Source organism: Zeugodacus cucurbitae, chromosome 6 (genome assembly GCF_028554725.1).
Source record: "Zeugodacus cucurbitae isolate PBARC_wt_2022May chromosome 6, idZeuCucr1.2, whole genome shotgun sequence".
In the NCBI taxonomy this organism is placed as follows: domain Eukaryota; kingdom Metazoa; phylum Arthropoda; class Insecta; order Diptera; family Tephritidae; genus Zeugodacus; species Zeugodacus cucurbitae.
The window spans coordinates 15,756,367-15,780,170 of NC_071671.1; the positions used below are offsets into that span (position 1 = coordinate 15,756,367).

General features: G+C 37.3%; 3 protein-coding genes across 6 annotated transcripts; 2 read left to right on the top strand and 1 right to left on the bottom strand.

Annotated features, from left to right (window-relative positions):
• The first annotated feature begins 660 nt into the window (after window positions 1-660).
• LOC105213198 (vitamin K epoxide reductase complex subunit 1) lies at window positions 661-1,851 on the top strand. Its single transcript, XM_011185850.3, has 3 exons — window positions 661-1,243; window positions 1,303-1,400; window positions 1,481-1,851. The coding sequence occupies exons 1-3, from the start codon at window positions 1,083-1,085 to the stop codon at window positions 1,723-1,725; spliced, it is 504 nt and encodes a 167-aa protein (XP_011184152.2). The 5' UTR covers window positions 661-1,082; the 3' UTR covers window positions 1,726-1,851.
• An 8,194-nt stretch (window positions 1,852-10,045) lies between these two features.
• On the top strand, window positions 10,046-12,829 carry LOC105213199 (pro-resilin). Of its 2 annotated transcripts, XM_011185851.3 has the most exons (3): window positions 10,046-11,213; window positions 11,642-11,776; window positions 12,085-12,829. In XM_011185851.3, exons 1-3 carry the CDS (start codon window positions 10,320-10,322, stop codon window positions 12,709-12,711), a joined length of 1,656 nt encoding a protein of 551 aa, XP_011184153.2. In that variant the 5' UTR covers window positions 10,046-10,319; the 3' UTR covers window positions 12,712-12,829. The 2 variants fall into 2 exon arrangements, with proteins under 2 accessions (XP_011184153.2, XP_011184157.2); XM_011185855.3 differs by lacking the exon at window positions 11,642-11,776.
• A 26-nt stretch (window positions 12,830-12,855) lies between these two features.
• Window positions 12,856-22,351, bottom strand: LOC105213276 (arylsulfatase B). 3 transcript variants are annotated; one of them, XM_054233813.1, is made up of 8 exons: window positions 22,202-22,351; window positions 16,395-16,529; window positions 16,077-16,236; window positions 15,829-15,916; window positions 15,368-15,759; window positions 14,967-15,285; window positions 14,477-14,902; window positions 12,856-13,519 (listed from the first exon to the last, which is right to left on the bottom strand). In XM_054233813.1, exons 2-8 carry the CDS (start codon window positions 16,518-16,520, stop codon window positions 13,348-13,350), a joined length of 1,683 nt encoding a protein of 560 aa, XP_054089788.1. In that variant the 5' UTR covers window positions 16,521-16,529; window positions 22,202-22,351; the 3' UTR covers window positions 12,856-13,347. The 3 variants fall into 3 exon arrangements, with proteins under 3 accessions (XP_054089788.1, XP_054089789.1, XP_054089787.1); XM_054233814.1 differs by lacking the exon at window positions 22,202-22,351 and adding an exon at window positions 21,971-21,989; XM_054233812.1 differs by lacking the exon at window positions 22,202-22,351 and adding an exon at window positions 21,794-21,925.
• Window positions 22,352-23,804: the final 1,453 nt, after the last annotated feature.

Consider the following 23,804-nt stretch of genomic DNA (forward strand, 5'->3'; position numbering starts at 1 on the left):
AAAGGGGTGTTTCTCATCCGAGGCTCGGTGTTTGTTTTCATTGGAGAGATTTTTTTATGTGGTGGGTCCCAAGCCCTACGCACAACCGCACAAGCGGGCTTCGCCTTCTCACTTTAGCTCGCCTCCAAACGGATGTCTGTTAGCTACCCAGGGGATACTTGGTCTAAAACCGGAAGTCGTGAGCTGCTTGAGTCATATGCAAAAGAATCGTTCCTGGCCACTCCCAAGTGAATGGCAATCAGAAACTTTCCTCACTTGCGTGAACTTCTACATATGACCCCATTAGTTAGAGAAATATATATAGCAGCCCTCGTAATAACTAAATGGTTAAAGAAAAATCAAGCTCGATAAAAATTTGTATTTCGATTCGCTTTCTGAACTGCAGTCTAATATTCTCTTTTAAACTAAATTATGTTCAACTAAAGCTCGTCTTCCTTCCACAGAGAGCAAAAGCAGTTATACTAAATCTTGCTTAAGGGCTTCTGTTCTAAAAAATCCTTTAAAAATCTTACCAGATAATTTAAGATTCGTATTGTTTTCCTCTCTGCAAAAAACTTTAAAAAGCCCGTACCCTGTATAACATTTAAATATTGTAAATCTTTTTTGCATAATAATCTTTCTCCCACCTGTTGCTTGTCGCTTGAAACTGTCAAAACAACTAAACATCAAACTCAGAGTAAACAAAATCATTAGAAGAGCGGTATAATGGGGGGAAACAGGTGTGCTGAATAATAATAAATAAAAATAACGCATGCGCATCATAGTGACCAATTAAACGTAAAATCGTCAAAATAGAGTAAATTTCTCTAAGCAAACAGTAGAACAGAACGCTAAACTTACACGCTGGCCACTCTCGCGATTTCACGCTCTCTATCCACGCGACATCGTAGGGCCAAAGTTCGACGTCAATCACAATCACAAACATTTGCGATAATTTGCAAACAGATTTCATTTGCGACTGTCGGTATCGCTTTCTAGTGCTTCTTAAACGCTGAAGAACGCAGTAAAGAAACGTAAAAAAGAATTAAATAATATTTTTTGTTGTATTAAACGCCGGTAAATAAATTTTTTTGATATACAAAATGAACAAAGCACTTTTGCGTTTTCGTGGTTGGTGTCTTGTGGGTCTGCTGCTGTCCGTCTACGCCACATATGTGGAGTTGCGAGCGGAAAAAGATGCGGACTACGTGGCGATGTGCGATTTGAGTCCGAAAGTCAGTTGCACCGCAGTCTTTACATCAAAGTGAGTTGAAAAAGTTAATAAATAATTTTTTTTTAATCTAAATATGGTTTAATCTTCAGCTACGGCAAGGGATTCGGGCTCACACAATACTTTACCAGCTGGAATCCGCCAAATGGTGCGCTCGGTATTGGTTTCTATATGCTGTTGCTGTTACTGAGTAAGTTTATTATTGGTAGTATATTTTACAGTTTTAATAAAATTTCTTTTATAAAATCTTTCATCATGATTTCCGCGCAGCACCACCACGTCATCGTCCACTCGCTTGGTTGCAGCTTCTTCTGTGCTTTGTCTCCAATTTACTCTCTGTTTACTTGGCATATTTGTTGTATTTCGTGCTGGAAGATTTGTGTGTGGTTTGTGTTTCGATTTATGTCGTCAACTTCTTCTGTTTGTGGGAGTCGTGGCAAATGTATAAGCAAAATTGGCGGAACGACACGAAAGCATTTTCGAAAGTACCAAATGTCTTTGATAAAAATAAATAAGTTAATAAAATAGTACTGAATTGTATTAGGTTCCAGTATTTAAATATTGGTGTTCATTAGTTTAATTTGATTTGTTATAAACTATGTATACAGTTATATTCGTAAATATATTTATTTTAGATTTTATTGGTACATCTCACTTAAAAAAATTAAAATTTTCTTAAATTTGGTCTGAGAATATGTTTAACATATTAGTTAAGGATCACAACATTACATAAGTTGTCACTAAGGAATCTCACTTACTGGAAATTCTGTTCATTGTGTTGCCAAGATATCTATATTCTTGAGTCGGAGCAGTATAGAGTCTCAAATACAAGAGCCAAGATTTCTATGAAAGATTTCTAAAAATGCATTTTTTCAAATCGGAGTCAAAAATAAGTGTTTCGACGATTGGATGAAGTGCTGGCATAAGGGCTATTTATTGCTGAGTAACTCTCAAGTTTTGAGAAGGGTGTGTTGCACTTTTGGAGAAAAGAAAAAAATATTCACAAAAGAACACTCCAATTTGACACAGGCCTAGTACAGAGCAGAATAAATTCAGTATTTATGTAAGAAATGAAAATAGCTATAACTCCTTAATAAAGCTGTAAAGTAACACAGTAGCAGAGGATCTTAGTAGAGAGGGGCATACATACCAAACTTTCCCTTTAGTATCCCATTATACATTATGAAATTGGCTGATATCGGATAATTACCACACCCACTTCTTATACAAAGGTTTTGATTGTTCCATATTGGTATAATAAATGGAAAAAGGGGGTGGCGTCACCGATTTTAGGGTCAAAATCCAAATCTCAGGAACTACTCAAACGATTTCAAAGAGATTTGATTCGTAATATAATATTTTCTTGGCATCCTGATATGGTAGTAGAAAGTGGGCTAAATCGATTCACAACCACGCCTACACCCCAAAAAACAAAATTTTTCATTTCATCTGATTAGTTCATTTTACAATATATAAATCAAGAAGCAAGATATCGGAATAAAACTTTTTACAAATACAGCATTTGAGATGTGGCATCAATCATTTAAATATTGTCGAAATCTTTTCACCCCCCAGATATCGAACGGGAAGACCTTTACCAAAATATCAATAAATCTCTCAGGTATTTTAAAGAAATTCAGAGAGAATAGTTCTCTTTTAAAATGCGTCTCTATATCAAAAATTGTTGAAATCTGGTCATAACTTTCCCCAGCTCCCATATACTCAATATTAGGGTTTTGAAACATCCGGTTTGCTTTATACCGTATATTTCTGTTGACGGGAGTTAATCACCAAACCATTTTAAACCATCTGCAAAAGGCTGGATAAAACCTTCTGGACCAAATCAACGCCTGCGACATGCTGCTGAAACGGAACGAACTCGACCCATTTTTGAAGCGAATGGTGACTGGCGTTGAAAAATAGATCACATACGACAATATCAAACGAAAACGGTCGTGATCGTCCCAGACAATGGGCAAGTCGGGATAGACGGCCAGGAAGGTTTTGCTGTGTGTTTGGTGGGATTGGAAGGAAATCATCCACTATGAGCTGCTCCCATATGGCCAGACGCTTAATTCTACCATCTACTGCGAACAACTGGACCGCTTGAAGCAGACGATCGACCAGAAGCGTCCAGAATGGGCCAACAGGAAGGGTGAAGTGTTCCACCAAGACAACGCCAGACCGCACACTTCGTTAATGACTCGGATAGGAGGTTTTATCGCATCCACCATATAGCACGGACATAGCACCAAATGATTATCACCTGTTCCTGTCCTTGGTGGTGTAAAATTGAACTCAAAAGAGGCTTGTCCGAGTTCTTCGCAAATGAGAAGGGAGCTTCTACGAGGGGGATATTTTGAAGTTGCCGTCTAGATGGAAACAGATTATCGAACGCAACGGCGCTAAATCCGTTACCTGTAACACTTTTTATAAAGCATTGAATAAAAAGCAAAAACGCGGAAGGGAGATATTTGCCAACCAATATGTGAGATATCTTATCGGTTTAGGAATTATCTCAACCTTCATCTACTATATATAATGATTATCGTTATTTTTGTGGGCTTTTTGCCGAATAAGTGGATTTATTATTTTGATAAAATTACAAAAACAATTTGCGACAGTATAAAAAATCAGTTTAACCCGAATTTAGTCCTTCCTTAATTGTTTTTTTTCAGTTAGAATTAGTTTTGCCGTTACCTTTCGACTACAGTTAAAAAGTAATTTTTATATTAATCGGAAGCCTAGATTGCAAGGAACAGTTTTCTTACACCGAAGACATAATTCCGGAAGACGTAATTTATTTCGATTAAACATTAATTAGATAAGATTTGCTTTCACTCACAATGGTTACGACAACCGAAGATATTAGCAACCATAACTTAAAATTCATTTCGAAATGCATTTAGTATTTATTGTCTCTACTCAACTATCAGTTTGCTCATCTTTCCTGACCCAACACATCCGTTAACCCACTGACCGGCATTACTGTCAAATCACAAAATAATAGAAAGTAACAGCACTAAGCTTAACGCCTCTGCTACACCATAGGATATCATCCGCGCCATATCGATATATATCGGCTGATACTTTGGTATGTTCGCTTAGCGCGTACAAACAATAAACTCCGTTTAAGTGAAACATATTAACTGCCATTGTGCACATGACGTTAATCCCCGGCTGGCGGAGGGTCAAAATGGCAAAGCCACCGACGAACGAGTCGATACGATGCCACCTACCACAACGTGCGGCGAACAGCCGAGTGTAAGTGTATGTACGTGGTAAGAGTGTTGACAAATTAACGAAATCGCTAGCGACCCTTTGGCCCCCAGCGAACAATCACTAAAACTCCATTAAAACGAAAATCAAGTAAATAAATAAAATTAACCGAAGAAAAACTATATTACGCGCATACTCAGTGCAAAATTTATATCCGTTTAAGTGCGGCGACGAGTGCAACTCGTACTAGCACCGTTATGCGGTGTACGATGAACTGAATTTCGAATCCGCAATCACGCATTCTGGGTACTTACACGCTCGTACCTGGGCACCTATGCACATACACCCCACTCGGCGACGTACACCCCACATAGCTGTAAATTGCATGAAAAATATTATGCAATTAATTTTATAGCACGTTTCGGGTTTTTTATTTTCTTGCTTGCGTTGAGCATGCGCACAGACGCGCTGCGACGGTTGCAGCATGACGGCTGAGGAGGATCTGACTGTGCTGGCGCGATACTAACTCGAGTTGGTGGTCGTGCGTGCAACAATTTTCATTGTTTATTTTGTGATTGTTGTTGTGGAGGTTGATGTCGTCAACGCCAAACACGTGTGTGGTTCTAGTATTGTTGTCTCTGCTGCTGTTGTTGTTGTAACTATGTCTTCCAGTTCACTTACAATTCTTGTGGTGCGTTGATATTTTAATCACGCTTCAGCACAATTGCAAATCTTTTTCGTTATTTGCCGTTCTATGGTGTAGTTGAATGTTGCTATAGGTGGTGGTTGGGGGCGTAGTGGAGACAGGAGGCGATTGCACTAAAAATTAATTGTTTTTGTACTTATGTGTAGTATACACATAGTTCTGCTAACTGCTTGTGACTGCATTGTCTGTTGCTATGAAAATGTTGCATATCCAAGCAGTTAAATTAAGCACTACAAGTGAAGAACGGCGGGACTTACAGTACACCAATGAAGCTCATGTTATCATTGATTGCATGCTTGGATATATATGCAAAATACTACTAAGTATATTGACGATCCAAAGTAAGAAAGTCAATGTAATAATCCCAAACATGTTGGATGGGCGCCTCAAGCAACAAAATTATTATAATCTGAATTCTTCTCAGTTCACTATCTTCAACATTCAAGTATTCCAGGAATTATTGGAAACCCTTTCAAGTGTTCTACAACACAGATAGTATCTAAGCCATATTAATGGATTGTATGCTTAAATTTGTCTAATCTGCGTCACGGTCTCCGTCAATTTTAAAATGATATTTTCAGAATTTTCGTGAAAGTCACCAAGAACTCTTTTCCACATTCTACTGTTTTCAAAGATACTTCAGCATAGGTTTCAATTTATTTGTTTAAAAAGTCAGCACGACACGACGAATTGGTAATTCATATAAAATCTATGAAATGTAAAAAAGGTCAGTCCAGTCGAAGAGTACACTTTTTTATTATAATGGCGATACTTCGGCTATGACACTTCGAAAAAGATCTGAAAATATTCTACAATACCATGCTGGGAACGAGTCGAGGCTCCGTTGTATTCTTGTGTTCTTGCACTGGATCAATGGACTTCTCACGAGCATGGCCGGCAATGGGCCAAAAATCAAGAAATTCATCTCACGATTTTTTGTCAAAATCTATACACCTGAATTTTTTTAAAGCGCATCATAATATTGTTGAAAAATTTCGCAGCAACAACGCACTTCAATTTGTTCCGGTAATTGTTCAGGATAACGAATCAAGATTATTTTTAATGGATTTTGAAGTTAAAGGTATTTATTTTAACTTGTGAAATTAATTAAGTCTAACGTGATTTGTGTTTAGTGAAATAAGTGTTTTATATCACCTATTTTTTGTACCTTTTTTGTGAGTCTTCAATTTATTTACATAAAGTTTTAATTGTTTTCCCCCGCGATTCCCATTTAATTATATTTTATGTAGTATTTAGCAGAGTCTTAAGGTAATAAAAGTGTTAAAGTTAGGTGCGGAAAGTTGCGGATGTATTTGCAATCGTCAAAGTACTAATGACCTATGAATTCACTATTTTCACGTTCAAACTGGGCTAAGAAAGCTTTGAAAGAAGGATATTTGAACTTTATTTCAATCTGTGTACTGTTTACTAAAAAGATAATTTGCTTTTTTCCTACATGATTTTTTATATGATACTATTCTTATATGTTGAATGTGTGGGGTTGGATGGCGGAAACTATAACGACAAATCATGTTCAGTTGTTTATCGCTTTCTTAATTTTTTTTTACAAAGACTTACTGAAAGTTTTGACGCTCCAACTATGACCATGAGAAGTATTTTTGTTCTATGTGAGCTACAGGTCCTAGTAGTCAGATGGGGCTAATTTTTATACTCTCGCAACAAAGCAACTAAAGTTGCTTCACATAACTGTTGTTTGTAACACCCAAAACTAAACGAGTTAGATATTGGGTTATATATACCAAAGTGATCAGGGCGACGAAGCGATTCAAAATCCGAATGTCTGTCTCTCCGTCCGTCCGTCCGTCTGTGCAAGCTGTAACTTGAGAAAAATTAAGATATCTTGATGAAGGTGGGCAAAATCGGACCACTGCGACGCCCACAAAATGATGAAAACCGAAAACACATAAAGTGCCATAACTAAATAATGCTATGGAAATAAAATTTGGTACAAAGACCTATTAAGTTTTTTGTACATATCTCGTAAACTACTTAAGCTATAGCAACGAAACTCTCAGCCCACCTCCCATACAAAGGTTGAAAACTACTAAAAATGCCTTAATTCAGTAAGGGAAAACACCAGAAACGTTAAATTTCATTATAAAAAAGGTACAGAAAGGCTCCACCCAGATTGGTATACAAAATTTACCGAAACTACTCGACCAATATCAATGAAATTTGGTTTGTAATATTTTCCTTGCATCCCAATGATATGTTGTGATAATAGGGCAAATCGATTCACAACCACGCCTACTTCCCATATACCAAAACGTTGAAGTCGACCTGAATAGTATACTTTACAATATATAAAGTAAGCACTAGTGAAGATTTCGGAACAGAACTTTGCATAAATACTGCATTTATATTGTGTCAGCCCCTTTCTAAAAATCGCCGAAATCGAACCATAAATTTTCAAGGCCCCGTATATCGAACATGAGGACCTCGGTGTTTCTTAACTAATATTAGGGTCTCCAACTTTCAATGGACTTTATGAGGACCATATATACGCCGAAAATGTGGGTCAAATTGTGTATTATATAATCTTAATAAAATTAAATAAATAAATTGCGAGAGTATAAAATGTTCCGCCGAAACCGAACTTAGCTCTTCCTAACTTGTTTCACTATATATTTAAAATATTTTTCAAGATTTTTGGTGAAAATTTCAAAGCGATATCGCAAAGGCATATATTTATGACCTCGCCTTTATACAAGCCGAACCACTGTGCAATAGTAGAGTAGAGTAGGGAGTACTCACTGGATACTGCGGAATAAGCATACATGCGATGAAGCTAGGAATTCTGCCGGGCGCAAAGTGCCTCAGTTGTTTAGAGGAAGGCGAGGTGGAAACACCAAGTCTTTTCCTCCTACACTGTCCAGCGTTCGTAAGACTGGGGTTGGAACATCTCGGAAGCTGTACTTTTGGCGTACCATGCAAACTTGTCACTAGACATTAGGCGCCTTATAAAAATTGTGATAGACTCAAAGCGCTTCGACGATACGTAAGGGTATTTTATGTGATCCCTACTTAGGAGTCTTTTGGCATCATAATGGATCGGCACCTTCAGCTGTCCTAGTGGGATCCATCTCGACACCTGTAAGGTGTCTTGAACCTTATCTAACTGCATTTAATACTTGTCTAACCCAGAACGATTCCTTAACCAAAATACACTCTCAAATAGTCCAAATAAGTATAGTGAATTTCATCTGCATGAAGCAGATGCTTAGAAGTGTTGTCAATTTAAAGTAAATGTAGTATTTCAACGGAGTCAGGGATAAAGAGATGTCCAACTTATTCCAGCGTGAGAGCGCCTCAAAATTAGCATTTTTTATAACAATTTGAATTATTATACTCTGCTCCTGATCTCTGACAAATAGAGTTAAAAATTCATACCTGGAATTATACGGATCGACTCGATTGTCATGATTTTCAGCGAATACTAAAATTGAGATTTTAGAACGTTACTTACTTCGTGATATCACTTCATTTATGAGACTGATAAGTTTACAAGGAAAAACACCTCAAGCTAAACCAACTTTGATTTCATTCCTTCCGTAGCATATTTATGTTGGATTCAAGACGCTTCCTCGATATATGAGATCTAGCTAAAGGGGTTTTCTGGCTCCACAAAGAACTGTATTTAACAGTCTAAGTGTATTCGACGAAGAACCTAACCTAACTTAATTTTTCAAAATTGTCAAACCTTTGGTCTCTCGTTCTTTTCGACAATTTCCTGTGTATCATAATGCCGCACGACTTCTTCAGCCTCCGTCTAAGAATAATTTGGTGAGCGTAAGCATTTATGCCAACAAATAACTGGCCAACTTGGAAGTTGTCAAAAATATGAAATATCTCATACATAAGCACGTGCCGTTAGTTTGCATAACATACATACATATGTGAGCAGACGTCACAAAGTGAAAGATAGTCTAGAAGTCAGCGCGCATTATGCACACATCACACATCACACTCACCTACAAGCAGATAATGATGAGGTCGTTGATGATGATCACAAGTTGGACCCCGCTTAATGTTTGAGCAACACGAGCAGCAGCAACCCATATGGGCGCTAACAAATGGCGATGGCATTGGTGTAGGACGTCGCAGCAGAAGCTGTCTGTTGTCGCGGAAAGAAGAAGAGATGCGCGCACGCGCTATCAAACCATTCACTAGACGCGCATGCGCATTGTTTTTGCACCCACATGAGCAAAATAGCATCAATTTATAGATTTCTCAACACTTTTGTTGCTCTCCGTTTTCTTTTAGTTTCTGAAGCACAGTTACTAACTATATTAATATTTTATAAAGAAAAACTGTTTTTTTTCCGCTGCGGCGTCGCTGTTTTGTCGCCTTTGCGCCACATTTTGCACTTATTATGCCATTTGGGGGCGCACAGCGTTCACTGGTCGCTTACTTTTGATTTCGTTTACTCATCCAACGTACGATTGGCGCTTTGAAGAGAATCTTTGCGCCGAGTGACGCTGACGCGAGCCCACAGCTGCCGCAGGAGAACGAAATGAAGATGAACGCCGCCGGCTGCGATTGCCGATCGCTACTACTTACAAAGTTCGTGGTTGAATGACGAGTGGCAGCAACGTCAACGGCTACACACAACTAATGCAGTGACTTAGAGGCCGCCGCTTTGTCTTAGGAGGCTGCCGCGTGTGGCGCATCTCACATCAATTGTAAACAAAAACAATCAGTGCAACCAAATCATAACTGCAAAGCGCTGTGGAAATCCTCTCGCTTTTCGAATGGCTCTTCAGAGCTTTATTATATGTATGTATTTCATTTTTGTATGTATGTGTATGCATATTTTTGGAGGCCTCCTCAACAGCCGCCTTCAAAAAGAAGTCTTCGCTTTGTGGCATATAAATATGGCAACATTTGGTACTTTGAAATCAGTCAGAATTTGGGTTTTAATCATTCGATTTGAATTTCGATAGTCAAGTCGTCCGAGTGTTACCAAAATAAAGCGTCTTATAGCAAAGCGCAGTATACGGCAGAGTGTAAGCGTGCAACAGGGACACTGGCGCACAGTAAGGACTCTTGGTCCTAACATAAATAGAACTGGTGTTTGAGATTTTCGGCGCTAATTTAAGTATTTCACTGATACTCAACTCGGCTAAAGCATACCAAAAACAAATCTAAACGAAATACGTCATAATGTCGAGAATTTGGTGTTTTGTGAGTTTTTTGTTGGTGACGACAGCAGTGTTGGCGCGGCCCGAGCCGCCAGTAAACTCTTATCTGCCACCTTCAGCTAATGGTAATGGGAATGGTGGTGGACGTCCTTCATCGCAATATGGTGCGCCCGGTCTAGGTAGTAACGGTAACGGTAATGGTAACGGCGGTGGACGTCCCTCATCACAGTACGGTGTGCCTGGACTGGGTGGTAACGGTAACGGTAATGGTAACGGAGGCGGACGTCCCTCGAGCTCATATGGAGCACCTGGTTTAGGCGGTAATGGAAATGGTAACGGAAACGGCGGTGGACGTCCCTCATCACAATATGGTGTGCCTGGACTGGGTGGTAACGGTAACGGCAACGGCAATGGTAATGGCGGAGGACGTCCTTCCAGCACATATGGCGCTCCCGGTTTAAGAGGTAATGGTAACGGCAATGGCAACGGCAACGGACGTCCCTCAAGTACATACGGCGCTCCTGGTTTAGGTGGAAATGGTAACGGTAATGGCAATGGCAACGGACGTCCCTCAAGTACATATGGCGCTCCAGGCTTAGGTGGTAATGGTAACGGTAATGGCAATGGCAACGGACGCCCCTCAAGCACTTATGGCGCACCAGGTCTTAATGGAAACGGTTTGGGTGGTGGACAGAAACCCTCCGATAGTTATGGTCCTCCAGCTTCGGGCAATGGCAATGGTTATTCGAATGGTGGTAACGGTAATGGTAATGGCGGTGGACGTCCAGGACAAGAATACTTGCCACCCGGTCGCAATGGTAACGGTAATGGAAATGGCGGCAGAGGCAATGGAAACGGTGGCGGCGCAAATGGCTATGATTACTCGCAGGGTGGCAGTGATAGCGGAGAGAGCGGCGTAAGTTGAAAGCGTTTTTACTTTACTTTGAGCTTCTTTTAAAGATTGTAAGCAACAATGGGGCACACAAGGTTGTTGGAACATGAAAACCACGCGTTGTTAAGCACAGTTAGCATTATTACCGAGAGAAGTTGAAGTACAATGAGTTACACCATGGTTTTTGGTATACAATGCAATGAAAACCATAAATTAATAACAGTTGTTACACTCGCCTAAAACACACTGCCACTTTTTGCCTACAGTTTTGCTCGGCAATTCGCGCTGAGTGTCTTTTAACGCTTACACATATTCTTACTTGTCTCCTTCCAATGCTACAAAATAACTTTGGCAATTTTACTTAGCGCTTATTTCTCACACAAACCCTTGCTTTTTCTCATGAACCGTGCAGTTATTTCAAAATTTTCCCTGCTTACCGTTATATTCTTTAGGAACCAGCACAATACGAATTTAGTTACGAAGTAGAAGATGCGCCGAGTGGTTTGTCCTTCGGACACTCAGAGATGCGCGATGGCGACTATACAACGGGTCAATACAATGTGTTGTTGCCTGATGGAAGGAAGCAAGTAAGGATAAATTATTATTTATGATATTTTTGAAGCGTGAGAAAGTTTAATCCTATGTCAAGTTGTTAGAAACAGCAAACGCAATCTAAAGCTGTACAAGGTTTGAACCTTAGTTGAACTTTTGGAACGCAAAGCTGAAAGTATATATTTAGGTGCTGATCTAATACATATTAGTTGCTAGTATTTAGTTTTTAAATTAATTTCGTTGAAGAATTTACACAACTAATTCTGCTCGTTTACATTTTTTTACGTTCTCTCTTCTCCCACACAACAAATTACTTTCTTTGAATACACTAACAACCAAATAGATCGTTGACTACGAAGCCGATCAGGGTGGCTACCGTCCACAGATACGTTATGAAGGTGAAGCTAACAATGGTGCCGGTGGACTTGGTGGCGGTGCTGGTGGCGCTAATGGCTATGATTACGAACAGAATGGTAATGGACTCGGCGGCGGCAATGGTTATTCGAATGGACAAGATTTAGGCAGCAATGGTTACTCGAGTGGACGTCCCAATGGCAATGGTAATGGTAATGGAAACGGTAATGGCAATGGCTATAGTGGACGTAACGGTAAAGGACGCAATGGCAATGGTGGCGGACAAGGACTCGGTCGCAATGGTTACTCCGATGGACGTCCGAGTGGACAAGACTTAGGCGATAATGGTTACGCAAGTGGACGTCCAGGTGGTAATGGTAATGGCAATGGCGGTAATGGTAATGGTTACTCGAACGGTAATGGCTATTCTAACGGTAATGGCAACGGTACCGGCAATGGTGGTGGTCAGTACAATGGCAATGGCAATGGTTACTCCGATGGCAGACCAGGTGGTCAAGATAATCTCGATGGACAGGGTTACTCCAGTGGACGTCCGAATGGTTTCGGACCTGGTGGCCAGAATGGTGACAATGATGGCAACGGTTATCGATATTAATTAGCTGACAATGGCAACGATTACGTGACGACCCATAGCGGACAACGAGCCCACGGATACAAACGGCGGGCGTGGAAAAATGAAACGCTCCTCATCATGCATAACTTAACATATTACATACATACAACCACATTACCCATAATCGTATTCAATCATCATAACACTAGACTATTATACAATAATGTATTTGCATATTATCTAGTTAGCATTTAGTGCGTGTATATGAAATGCATGTGGCATATAAATAAGAACTGTTGGTAAACTCAAAGTTTAATGTGAAACTACAAACCCTGAACATCCAACAACCTATCATTCTCTGCTTAAAGCTTCATGTTCTTCAACTCCATTTGGAAGTAGTCGTTCAACTTGACTGTATTTAAACTACTTATAACTCATTTCATTAAAGTCTATGCTAAGTTGTACTCCTTACGTTCTAACTACTTATTATTTGTTTATAAATATAAATACCTATATATATATACATATATATACAAGCCAAGACATGTAAATCTTAGTTTAATATTATAGCAATGAAACGGACAAGCAAATGTTACAATAAAACACAAAAATATTTGACGATTTTTATAACAAAATATTGGGATTTTTATTATAATTTCAAGTGCTTTCTTTAAAAGCTCATTTAAGCTCTCCAGCAAGCTCGCTATCCACAATGTCACCAAAGTTGGTCCAAACATAGTTGTGCAAACGAGGATCACCTCGAGGATCGTCTGGCTTGTTAGAGGCAGGTACAGCAGTCTCATTAAAGTGCTTCAGTTGATCCATGAGCGTTCTGAGTATATTTGGGTATCTGAAAGTTGCGAATAAGAAATGATATATATTTGACAATAATAATATGTGCCATCCGAGAATTTCTTAAAAATTTTACCCAAGATTGGAAGAAGAACAAAATTAAAAATAAATTTTAGGTTAAAGTGTAGATCCGACTTGGACAGCTAAAGTCAATCCTTTGTGATGCCGTAAACTCATAACAATGGATGCCCGAGACACTCTACGACAAAGCGCCTTGAGCCTATTAGGAATTTGTACAGGGACAGTTCAACTGGCTCTTGGAAGTTCATCCTCCGAAAATGTTTCAGCCACAATCTAGCAAAAGATGTACCATCAATCTTAAAATAAGCCTTTAAGGCAGTCGAAATCCAAGAGGTCTTATTTGTGAAGTTTTTTCACATTTGCGTATATGTATTTATGAAGCACGACCAAAGAGTCTATCAAATCACGACTCTGCTTTCATTAGATTGTGTTAGATCATTTTGACGAACCCAATTAAAACTATCATGCAATCGTTTCCAAAAAAGATATGAACGATATCAATGTTCGAAGAGACAACTCTGCATGAGATTGGGAATGTCATCAGTTTGGATTCTATTATAACATTAGCCTCTATTATCGAAACCCTGACTCTAAATTAGTTGGGACGGGTCAGCCAAATGAATGCAACCCCAATATCCAGTAATGATAGTACTCAACGCTAAACATAGCTTCTTTTTTCCTCGTCGAGGTAAGGAAATTTTTCTTATTGTCATAGACTCTACCAAAAATACTCAGACTATTAGAGTGTAAACCAAACATAAGAAGTCCGCATAAAGCTCATAAAATGTGGGGTTGCTCATAACTGAGACCTTAAGACATATTTTTAAGCGGATATTTGAAATATTTATATTTATGCTATTAAACTATCTCACAGTTAAGGTTTAATGATTTTAACTATCTAGTTGGGTTTAAGATTGAGGTCTTAGAAACTTACTTTTCAGCTTGATTATAATATTCACATGGATCATCTTTGACATTATATAAGCATGGCTTTTTCTCCTTATACGCGCAGATGTTTGGCGGTGTCTCCATCACACACTTAACGGTTGCTGCCGTACGCATTCGTGTCACCTCCGCCACGCTGGGTGTCATATTCAAGCTGGCTAAAGCATGACCGACCGGACAACGTTGTAGCAACTTCAAATCATACGCGCGAGCATCGCGTTCGCCCGGCGGCCCGTACCAACCATTCCACATAGTCGGATAATTAGTGCCAAGTACCAATTTCCAATCACCCACAGTGAGTCCTGCACTGCCCCAGATATCATCGATGTTATGCAGAATGGTGCGACGCGGCGATGGTTCATCACGTGTAAGCGCATTCCAAAGGTTAATGCCATCCAGCGCTGCAGTAGCGTTGCTAAGAGAATGTTGAATGAATAATCTTCAAAAGCGTCGCTCAAATGCGTGTGATTGCTACTTACTGCAACTCCACAGCTTGCCCACCAGTTGCTGCGCTCAGTAATGTCGGCAACCAATCGACGATATGCATACGCTGTTCGGCTACTCGTGGACGTTTCTGCAGTCTGGGGGACCAAAGCAATGCTGCGCCACGCACACCACCCTCCCACACTGAGTTCTTGACACCGCGCAACGGCCAATTGGAGGCGTGATTAAGATTGAATCCCTGCGGTGGACCGCCATTATCTGTGCTAAAGACAATTATGGAATCCTCCAACATTTTGCGTTTTTGCAGTTCCTGTACGATCAGTCCGACTGAGTGATCCAACTGCGTAAGCATGGCTGTGTGGCATGAAAATGGAACAATGTTAGATAATAAATAAGAAATAAAATGGTCTTTGTATTATTTCTTTTCCAACCTTACCTGCAAATCGACGTCTTCCCATATCCTCAATGTGATTCAGCTTAGCGACTGTTTCATCCGGAGCCGGCAGTGGATTATACGGATTGGCTGAATGCACCGCCGCATGTGCAACATAGAGGAAGAGCGGTTGCGCCGTCGCATTGTGCGTGGCAATCACACGTACCGCCTCATCCGTTACTATATCGGTGCTATATTTACCGTGGAATTCGTAACCAATATCCATGCCGTTCCGCAAGTCCAAGCCCCACATGCCATGCTCCACCCCGGTATGATCAAAATAGTCGTGATGTCCCGCCCAGAAGCCTACGTGTGTCTTAAAGCCCCGCTGTAGAGGCGTATAAACACTTTTGTAATGGCCCAAATGCCACTTGCCGGCAATGTGAGAGGAGTAGCTGGAATATATAATTTTCTATGAGTTCAACATTATTACAAATAAAAATAATTCGGAAAGATTAGCGTACCCTAGTTCATTAAGATATTGTGGTAAAATTTTCTCAGTCAAAGGTAGACCACGTGGTTCCGCAGCGTATAGCACCGTATGCTGCATGCCTGAAGAGAGTGAAAGAAATCCAAATCATATATAATATATATGCGATATTTTACCGTACACCTCATTTATACAAAAACAGAGTTAAAGTTCCATAGGGATGAAGAATAATCTTGTAAAAATAAGTTTATAGTAAAGTAGGGATCCCCTGGTAATTCTCACCCGTATGTATTGGATATTTTCCCGTCATTAACGCCGATCTGGAGGGTGTACATATAGGATTCACATAGTAATTATTCAATATGAGTCCGGAAAATGCTAAGGCATCAATGTTCGGTGTCGGAATTTGTGCCGACCCATGGAAGCCAACATCGTTGAAGCCCTAAAAAGTTATTTAAAAGTAATTTGAATATAATTTAGAGGAATATATAAATGATTAAAGAATATGAAAAAATAATAACTATTGTTAATGAAATAATAATTGAATTTTAAGGAAAATTATAATAGTTTACATATAATTTATAATTGAAATATACTTACCAGGTCATCAGCCAAAATAAATATAATATGTGGTCGCTTCTCTTCGAGATTCTCCGCGCTGATTTGTGACTTGCAGGCGGGTATAGTTAATAAAAATATAACGTACAATATTTGTGTAAATTTCATTTTATTTTGCTGAAAATAATATTTTTAATTTTTTATTTTTTATTGAAATTAGAAAAAAGTCACGCCCACCTCCCATACAAAGGTTACGTTGAAGAAATTGCAGAAGAATGCTGCAGTTAGATATATTTAGGAAATGGAAAATGGGCGTGGCGTCTTCCACTTATGATCAAAAACAATACCTCAGAAACTACGCAACCGATTTCAATGAAATTTGGTGCATAATATTTTCTTGATGACGCGGATGAAAAATGGGCGGTTCATAAACCCGTCTACTTCACATATAATTAAATTTTGAATTACATCTGATTCCTTCACTTTATAATATATGCATTAGGAACCAATGGAAATAGCGCAATAAAACTTTGCACAAATGCAGCATTAATCTTAAATTAATTAAAATCGAGTCAAAACTACCCCTATCTCCCATATACCTAATTATAGGTTTTTAAAAAATACGGTGGGCTTTACTCCGCATATATCGGTTAATATGTGAATTATCTGAGCCAAAATTAAGTGAGCATATAATCTTGGATATAATGTATGTTGGTGGCGGAAATGAGAGAAATCGGTTCGGAAATTACCTCAGCCCTCATATACTATATATGTATGTATTATGATTTTCGTTATTCTATTGGACTTTATGCCGAATATATGGCGCAAATTGTGTGTTATCTTAAGGGGCTACACAAGTGTGACATTTTCAAAAAATCCTTTTTTTTTGCTTATTCGTTAGTTTATACTTTCAAATATATCCTATGAAAGCGGTAAGGTCGTATCTTGAATAATTTTTAAATAGCAGCGTTCTCAAAACGACTTTTCTCAAAATTGCAGTCACCATAATCGAGAAATTGACCGATAGACTTCAAATTTAAACTGAGTATTCTTGAAAATATTTACTAAACAATGACCTAGGATATTATTGATTTGTTGAAAATTGTCAATTTGGTATTAAAAGAAACTACCTTTTTCAGAACTACAACATTTTGTTAATTTTTGATATTTTACAATAATCGTAGGTCATTGTATACGAAATACCTTCGACTTTAATAACATTTTTGATTTTTTTTCTTTCAGCTACTTATTAGGCCGGAATAATGTCAGCAGTTGGGGAAACTTTTTTTTTGACTCCGTTATTTTTCAATATTATTGTAAAAAAAATTTCAAATATAGTGAAAGATACCTTATTATGTCCAAAAGACTTCGAAACATTGGATCGAGTACTTTCTTTAAAAAAAATTCACGAAAATCCCCTAATTTTTCATAGGTTCAACTGGTATAGCCCCTTAATAAAACTATATCAATAAATTGCGAGAGTATAAAATGTTCGATGGCACCCGAATTTAACCTTTCCTTACTTGTTATATCTATAGACGTTCTAATTGACTCTACATTTTACACAATTATTCGAATTTATATGTACATATGTACATTAGGGTGGCCCTTAGTTGTATGGAGGATAAAAAAAGTTTCTGGATTCTCGATCGCACCCCCTAGAAATATGCGAATAGCCCAAAAACTAGTATATACAAAGTTTTGGGTCAATCAAAAAAGGTTTAGAGGTTGCGCAAGGAGCTTGAAATCCTGACAAATTAAGAATTTTTGCCATTTTTATGTCTCAGAGTTCCATATTTCAAAGCCACGCTATCTGGTTTCCATACCGTAATAAGATCTGCATTTCACCTTTCCAAAATTACCACAATCTTAAAAATCGGTCGATTGATGATAGAGTTATAACGGTTCTAATGTTATTCTTATTATCTTATTACGGTATGGAGAACCAGTAAGGGATAGTGTGGCTTTGAAATATGGAAGTCTGAGACATAAAAATGGCAAAAATTCTTAATTTCTCAGGATTTCAAGCTCCTTGCGCAACCTCTAAATCTTTTTTGATTGACCTAAAACTTCGTATATACTAGTTTTTTGGCTATTCTCATATTTCTAGGGGGTACGATCGAGAATAGGAATACTTTGGGAAATAAGGGCCACCCTAATGTACATATTATTTGAAATCTTCTGAATGTATCGACCTTCACTTAGCGAATGCAACTGTCTATGCTTTGACAATGACTCGTTTATCACTTGTTTATAACTGTATTTGCATACGATCTAATATCCATTATCGAAGTGATCTTCAATTTCGATATGTTTCCGGAAATGTAAATAAGTACATATCTATCTACATAGTAACAATTAGTTGAAGTGCAAATAAAATTGTTTATGATTAGTATGTGTGAAAGTTTTCTCTAGGGAAGTGTTTTTGGCAATGAAAACAATCAAGTAACCAAATATAATAGGATCTGTTGTTATAGTATAAAGCAGTGACATCAAAGAGTTTACAAATAGCTTTGGATATAGTATTTGGTTAAATAAAAATTCGGATGCATTTCATTTATTGATCAGACTATCTCCTAATCGGTAGAAGAAACTGTCTTGTACTCGGCTTGGAAATAGAGGTCTTGTTCAAGTCAATAAATTTTTAGAATCTTTGCATTAAGCTTGAAAACATTTTCACAATATATTCCATTTGATAAATCTCGGCTAAGTCTTTCCAATGCGAACTTTTCGACCCGAAAGATCACTACAAAATATGAAAGGTTATCTCTTAATAGTTGATGTAGTTCCCATATAAAACGTTTGGTTTGTATAACGCAATATTGCCTCATTAATCTATTTCAAAACAGTTATATATATTATGAATGACGCCACATTGTTAACACCTAGCCAATAAGACCCACTTTGCCTTACTACTTTGCAAGTACAAAAATCTTAAGCATTTTCCATATTTAAACAAGCAATAGACAAAATTGTTTACTTAAATAAAACGAAAGCATTGTACTTGACTGTTGACATTGATAGTGACAACTACTGTTATAAGTTAGTAATATTGCAAAAATTCTGTAAACTTTCAATATGAAATCAGCCTTCTAAATTACAATAGAGAACAATTATTATATACATAGGTATGCTGACGACTGATATGTATGTACATAATTTTATTAATTTATGGTTAATAGAGTTGAAATTTGGCTTCAATAAATTTCGTCACTTCTTTAGCAGCCCTATCCAATCCATTAGCTGTGTATAAGTGGTACAAGAACTTGACATTTTGACTTTCATTACACTGATACTACTTACTGCACGATTTTTTATTAGTGCTGTCATTTCAAACATCACGTATTTGCTTAATTAAATACAGCACGATTGCAAAACCTAATTTGTAAGGAATAGATTTATATATTTCTATTAGAAATTATGAAATTAGGAATCATTATTACATTAATTATTTAAGTGAATTTGTAGTTCATTTGTAGTTTTTTTTTTTGCTTGAATTTCTTTATAGTTTATTCATGATGTATGTACCTACAATTTTTACTTAACAGTTGTTAATTGTTTCATCTAATTAAGTGATAAGCCCACTTTTCGTATCATTACTTTATTTACTATGTAAAAATAAAAAAATAATAGAATAACTAATCAAGTATGTACAGGTTTTTCAGACAACACGCTAATTTATTCAATATATAAATATATATATATATATATATATATATATACATATCGTATATTATATGTATGTATGGAATTTTTTTATTCGATAGATTTCTCAATCGGATGCTTCTAAAGTGATTTGACAATCATATCGTTAATTAACTTTTTTTTTACTTCGGTGGACTAAATTATATTTATTCCTACGATATAGTATATTCATACCAAGTGTATTTTATAAACGATTTGAAAGTACCCTCGCACATTTCAAATTTTGTATCACGAATGAGAACAGGCATTTTCAATTGCATTTCTTCTACCAGAACCAGTTCACATCAGTTACTAATTAAAACGCTTTGCTTGAAATAAAAACTAACGAAATAAAGCACACTAAAGAGACACATCAGAGGACAATATATAGGAAACAATTTAATATTATATTGTAGTTTACACATAATTGCCTAATATCCGTTTCTAAATTAAGTCAATTAGCAACTATTCTCAATAAACTTTTTCCATAGGAGTAAATTGATCAATTAATCGGCCATTGCTCGTTTAAAGCGCTGATTTAGTTCAATTAACAATACAAAATAAAATATTATTTCACTACATTAATTCTTAATCGAATACAAAACGAGTTGAAACTGGAATACAACCGTACGGGTAGTTGTCCAAGCTGGGAATTTAGCTGTGATTATTGCTGAAATAGCAATCAGCTGAAGAAACTTACCAACTTCTTATGAACAGAAAAAAATGTTAAAAGCTAATCGTTAATCGAGTTGCTGGCTGTGCGAAACGCAAAAACTGCTTTCTCAATTATAATCTTACGGTATTAATTTAATTTAGCTGTGTGAAAATGATAACAGCTATATAAAAATGCTTTTGTTTATTGACAAAATTAAGCTATTCACTCCCGCGCCCATGTTTTTGAAGAGCATATAGTATTGAGTAATCGTTGAATAAACTCCTTTATTTCTAAATATTTATTAAAAATAAAAACCTTAATAAAACCACCAATTATGGCGAACGAAGAAAGATAATTTCAGTTACCAGAGTATTCTCAAAACTTAGCCACTATTTATCAATTATAACAGCAGAAACTAAATCAACTGTGGGTGAAGGGATATTTGGAGTGTGAGCAACTCTGTAAAACACAATTCCTTAGGGCCGGTCGGATTGTAATTTTATCTACAAGACTGACCTGACCACTCGGAGATTTAACTCGAAATAATTTGGATAATATTTTTTGTCTCTACAAATATTCTTTTCAAAATAATTTCTTTATATTTATTGAAGAATAGATAACTAAACAAAAGAATGAGAGAAGGTGAGACTTATAAGTCGTTAATCAACACATCAGTCCATCCATCAGCAATTTTAGTCAAAGTTAGGCATGGCAACGATAGGTATTCTGTGAGAGAATATTCCTTTGGACTGAAATGTGCTCTCAATGAAGAAGAGCAATAGTATAGTGGTAGAATTATTGATGTATGTTTGCTTAAAATTTTGGAAAAAATCCTTTACAATTGTCAATTGTCTTAAGTCCCTTACTTAAGCATAAAGAAGCGGGGTCTTTAAGAGCTTGGATTAATCAAGTCCAAGTGTTCGATATTTACAATTATCAACTTAATGGTTAGTATTCAATAGATAAATGTAAGCGTCTCCGTAATCCAAGGTCAAATAATATGTAACTGAACTAAGGAGATACCGGTCTCGCACTCAACTATAACTCGAAAGCGAACATATGACTCCCAGATGAATAGAAAACGGCTGAACTGAGGACTTACATATTTATTATGCATTCAATTTCATTGATTAAACATTGTTTTTGCTAATTTCTTCGCTTTTATTGATTCAATAAATTTTACTCCCTTGCTTGATAAGTCATACAGCAATTATCAAAACAAAAATGATTTCTTGTTTCTTTTTTTCACCGTTTAATACAGTATTACTTGTTTATTTACATTCGTTTAGTGCATTTCTATATTGTAGTTGTTGTTTACTTCACTAAAATTTCTTCACGTTTCGCACACCAACTTTCGACCGAAACATATACATACATACATATGTATATCTGGATGTACATCCATACAAATGTACATATGTATGTATACGCGCTTATCAGGCGAGAACGAGGCGCTACACTGCAACTAAAAAAAGGTCTCCCGTAAATACGCTTTTGACAGCGGCTCTACCTTTTAAGTACAACAAATCGTTAAATTAATTTATTTCGTTGCTCGTTTCTTGTGTTGTTGTACACTTATTGACTTGATTGTCTTTCGGAGCCACTTACTGCCGTTGGCGCGCAGCGCTAAATTCAAACTGAATTGAACGCCGACCATCGGCTAGCTTAATCCAGCACTTGCGAGCATAATGTGCTAATAGCTGCGCCGTAGACACACGCGTGACAGGTGTGGGCCGCAATTCTCGCTTCGTGTTCATTTTTGTTGACTTTTAAGTAGATTTTTTGCTTTTAATTAATATATTTGAATAGCTATTAAGGAAACTACTCTACAATCGAGCTGTTAGTACTGCTTTTTCCAGACTAGATAAGAAGTAGAAGTGAAAAGGTCCGGTGATGAATGAGGACAGGACGAAAGATCTCCTGTCATCAAGCAAATGGGATCACGTCTTGGATCCTACATCACTGTTGACAGTCATAACTTTGAAGTCGTAGATAGTTCGTCTACTTAGGAATCAACGTTAACAACACCAACAATGTCAACCTCAAAATCCAACGAAGAATCTCGCTTGCCAACAGGTGCTACTTTGGACTGAGTAGGCAATTGAAAAGTAAAGTTCTGTCTCGACAATCCAAAACTAAACTCTACAAGTCCCTCATTATTCCCGTCCTACTTTATGGTGCAGAAGCGTGGACGATGTCAACAACCGATGAGATGACACTAGGAGTTTTCGAGAGAAAGGTTTTGCGAAAGATTTATGAACCTTTGCACATTCGCAACGGCGAATATCGCAGACGATGGAACGATGAGCTGTATGTAATGTTACAATAAAAAATAGATTGGAATGCTGGAATGGAAGAAAAGTCTTTGTTAAATACAGTTTGGACTCACTAGAAAAATTAACAACCCTATTAAGTACATCTACAGCCGTTCCTTTAGACTTCTCACTTCAATTAATCAAGCGAAGTTGACTATAAATTTAGATATAATCTCACTTTTGTCACCACGAGTAAGTCCCTTATACCATCTTATTTGACGGTGTGGTATGTCATAGTATTATAATATCAAGTAGTATTTGGACACTATAGAATAAATATCATCAAAGTACAGCTGAAAGAGGTGTTTTCTTGATGAAACTGCCAAGAAATTAAGAAAGTTTCAGCTACTTTTTTTTTCTTTTAATTAATATTAAAGCTCCATTCGTTGGTTTCGTTGACACTACAGACTCACTTATCTAGATAAAAGAATTTTTTTAGTAACTCAAGGATACAGTTTCTTAAAATTTGAACGACTTGACTTCCGATAGTCTATGCCTAAGGATGCAGCGTAAAAGAAACCATATTAAAACAGAGAAATATTACTGTCAGTAATACTTCTTCTTTCAACTAGTCTCAGTCAACAATGTCAACATAATTACAAGTTCATATGTTGAGCGTTTCACATCAAACGCTTCAGACTAGAAACTGCTATAAAACCGTAGGTTAGTCTTTATTAAAAGTTGAAGGTAATATGTGTATTTTTCCGGACTTATAATATGGATTTTAATCTCAAAGGCTCCCTAATGAGAATTATGAGGGAGCACTTCAGCGCAAATCCCAAATATACCACAAAGAAA

What these genes read in the sequence shown, in the direction of transcription:
- LOC105213198 (XM_011185850.3), top strand. Translation starts at nt 1,083, where the DNA reads ATGAACAAAGCACTTTTGCGTTTTCGTGGTTGGTGTCTTGTGGGTCTG. An exon ending in ACCGCAGTCTTTACATCAAA is followed by an intron (nt 1,244 to 1,302) that starts GTGAGTTGAAAA and finishes TTTAATCTTCAG; the next exon opens with CTACGGCAAGGGATTCGGGC. An exon ending in TATGCTGTTGCTGTTACTGA is followed by an intron (nt 1,401 to 1,480) that starts GTAAGTTTATTA and finishes ATTTCCGCGCAG; the next exon opens with CACCACCACGTCATCGTCCA.
- LOC105213199 (XM_011185851.3), top strand. Translation starts at nt 10,320, where the DNA reads ATGTCGAGAATTTGGTGTTTTGTGAGTTTTTTGTTGGTGACGACAGCA. An exon ending in GTGATAGCGGAGAGAGCGGC is followed by an intron (nt 11,214 to 11,641) that starts GTAAGTTGAAAG and finishes TATATTCTTTAG; the next exon opens with GAACCAGCACAATACGAATT. An exon ending in TGCCTGATGGAAGGAAGCAA is followed by an intron (nt 11,777 to 12,084) that starts GTAAGGATAAAT and finishes ACAACCAAATAG; the next exon opens with ATCGTTGACTACGAAGCCGA.
- LOC105213276 (XM_054233812.1), bottom strand. An exon ending in CAATATCTTAATGAACTAGG is followed by an intron (nt 15,760 to 15,828) that starts GTACGCTAATCT and finishes TATATATTCCAG; the next exon opens with CTACTCCTCTCACATTGCCG. An exon ending in TATTATAATCAAGCTGAAAA is followed by an intron (nt 13,520 to 14,476) that starts GTAAGTTTCTAA and finishes CGCAACTTTCAG; the next exon opens with ATACCCAAATATACTCAGAA.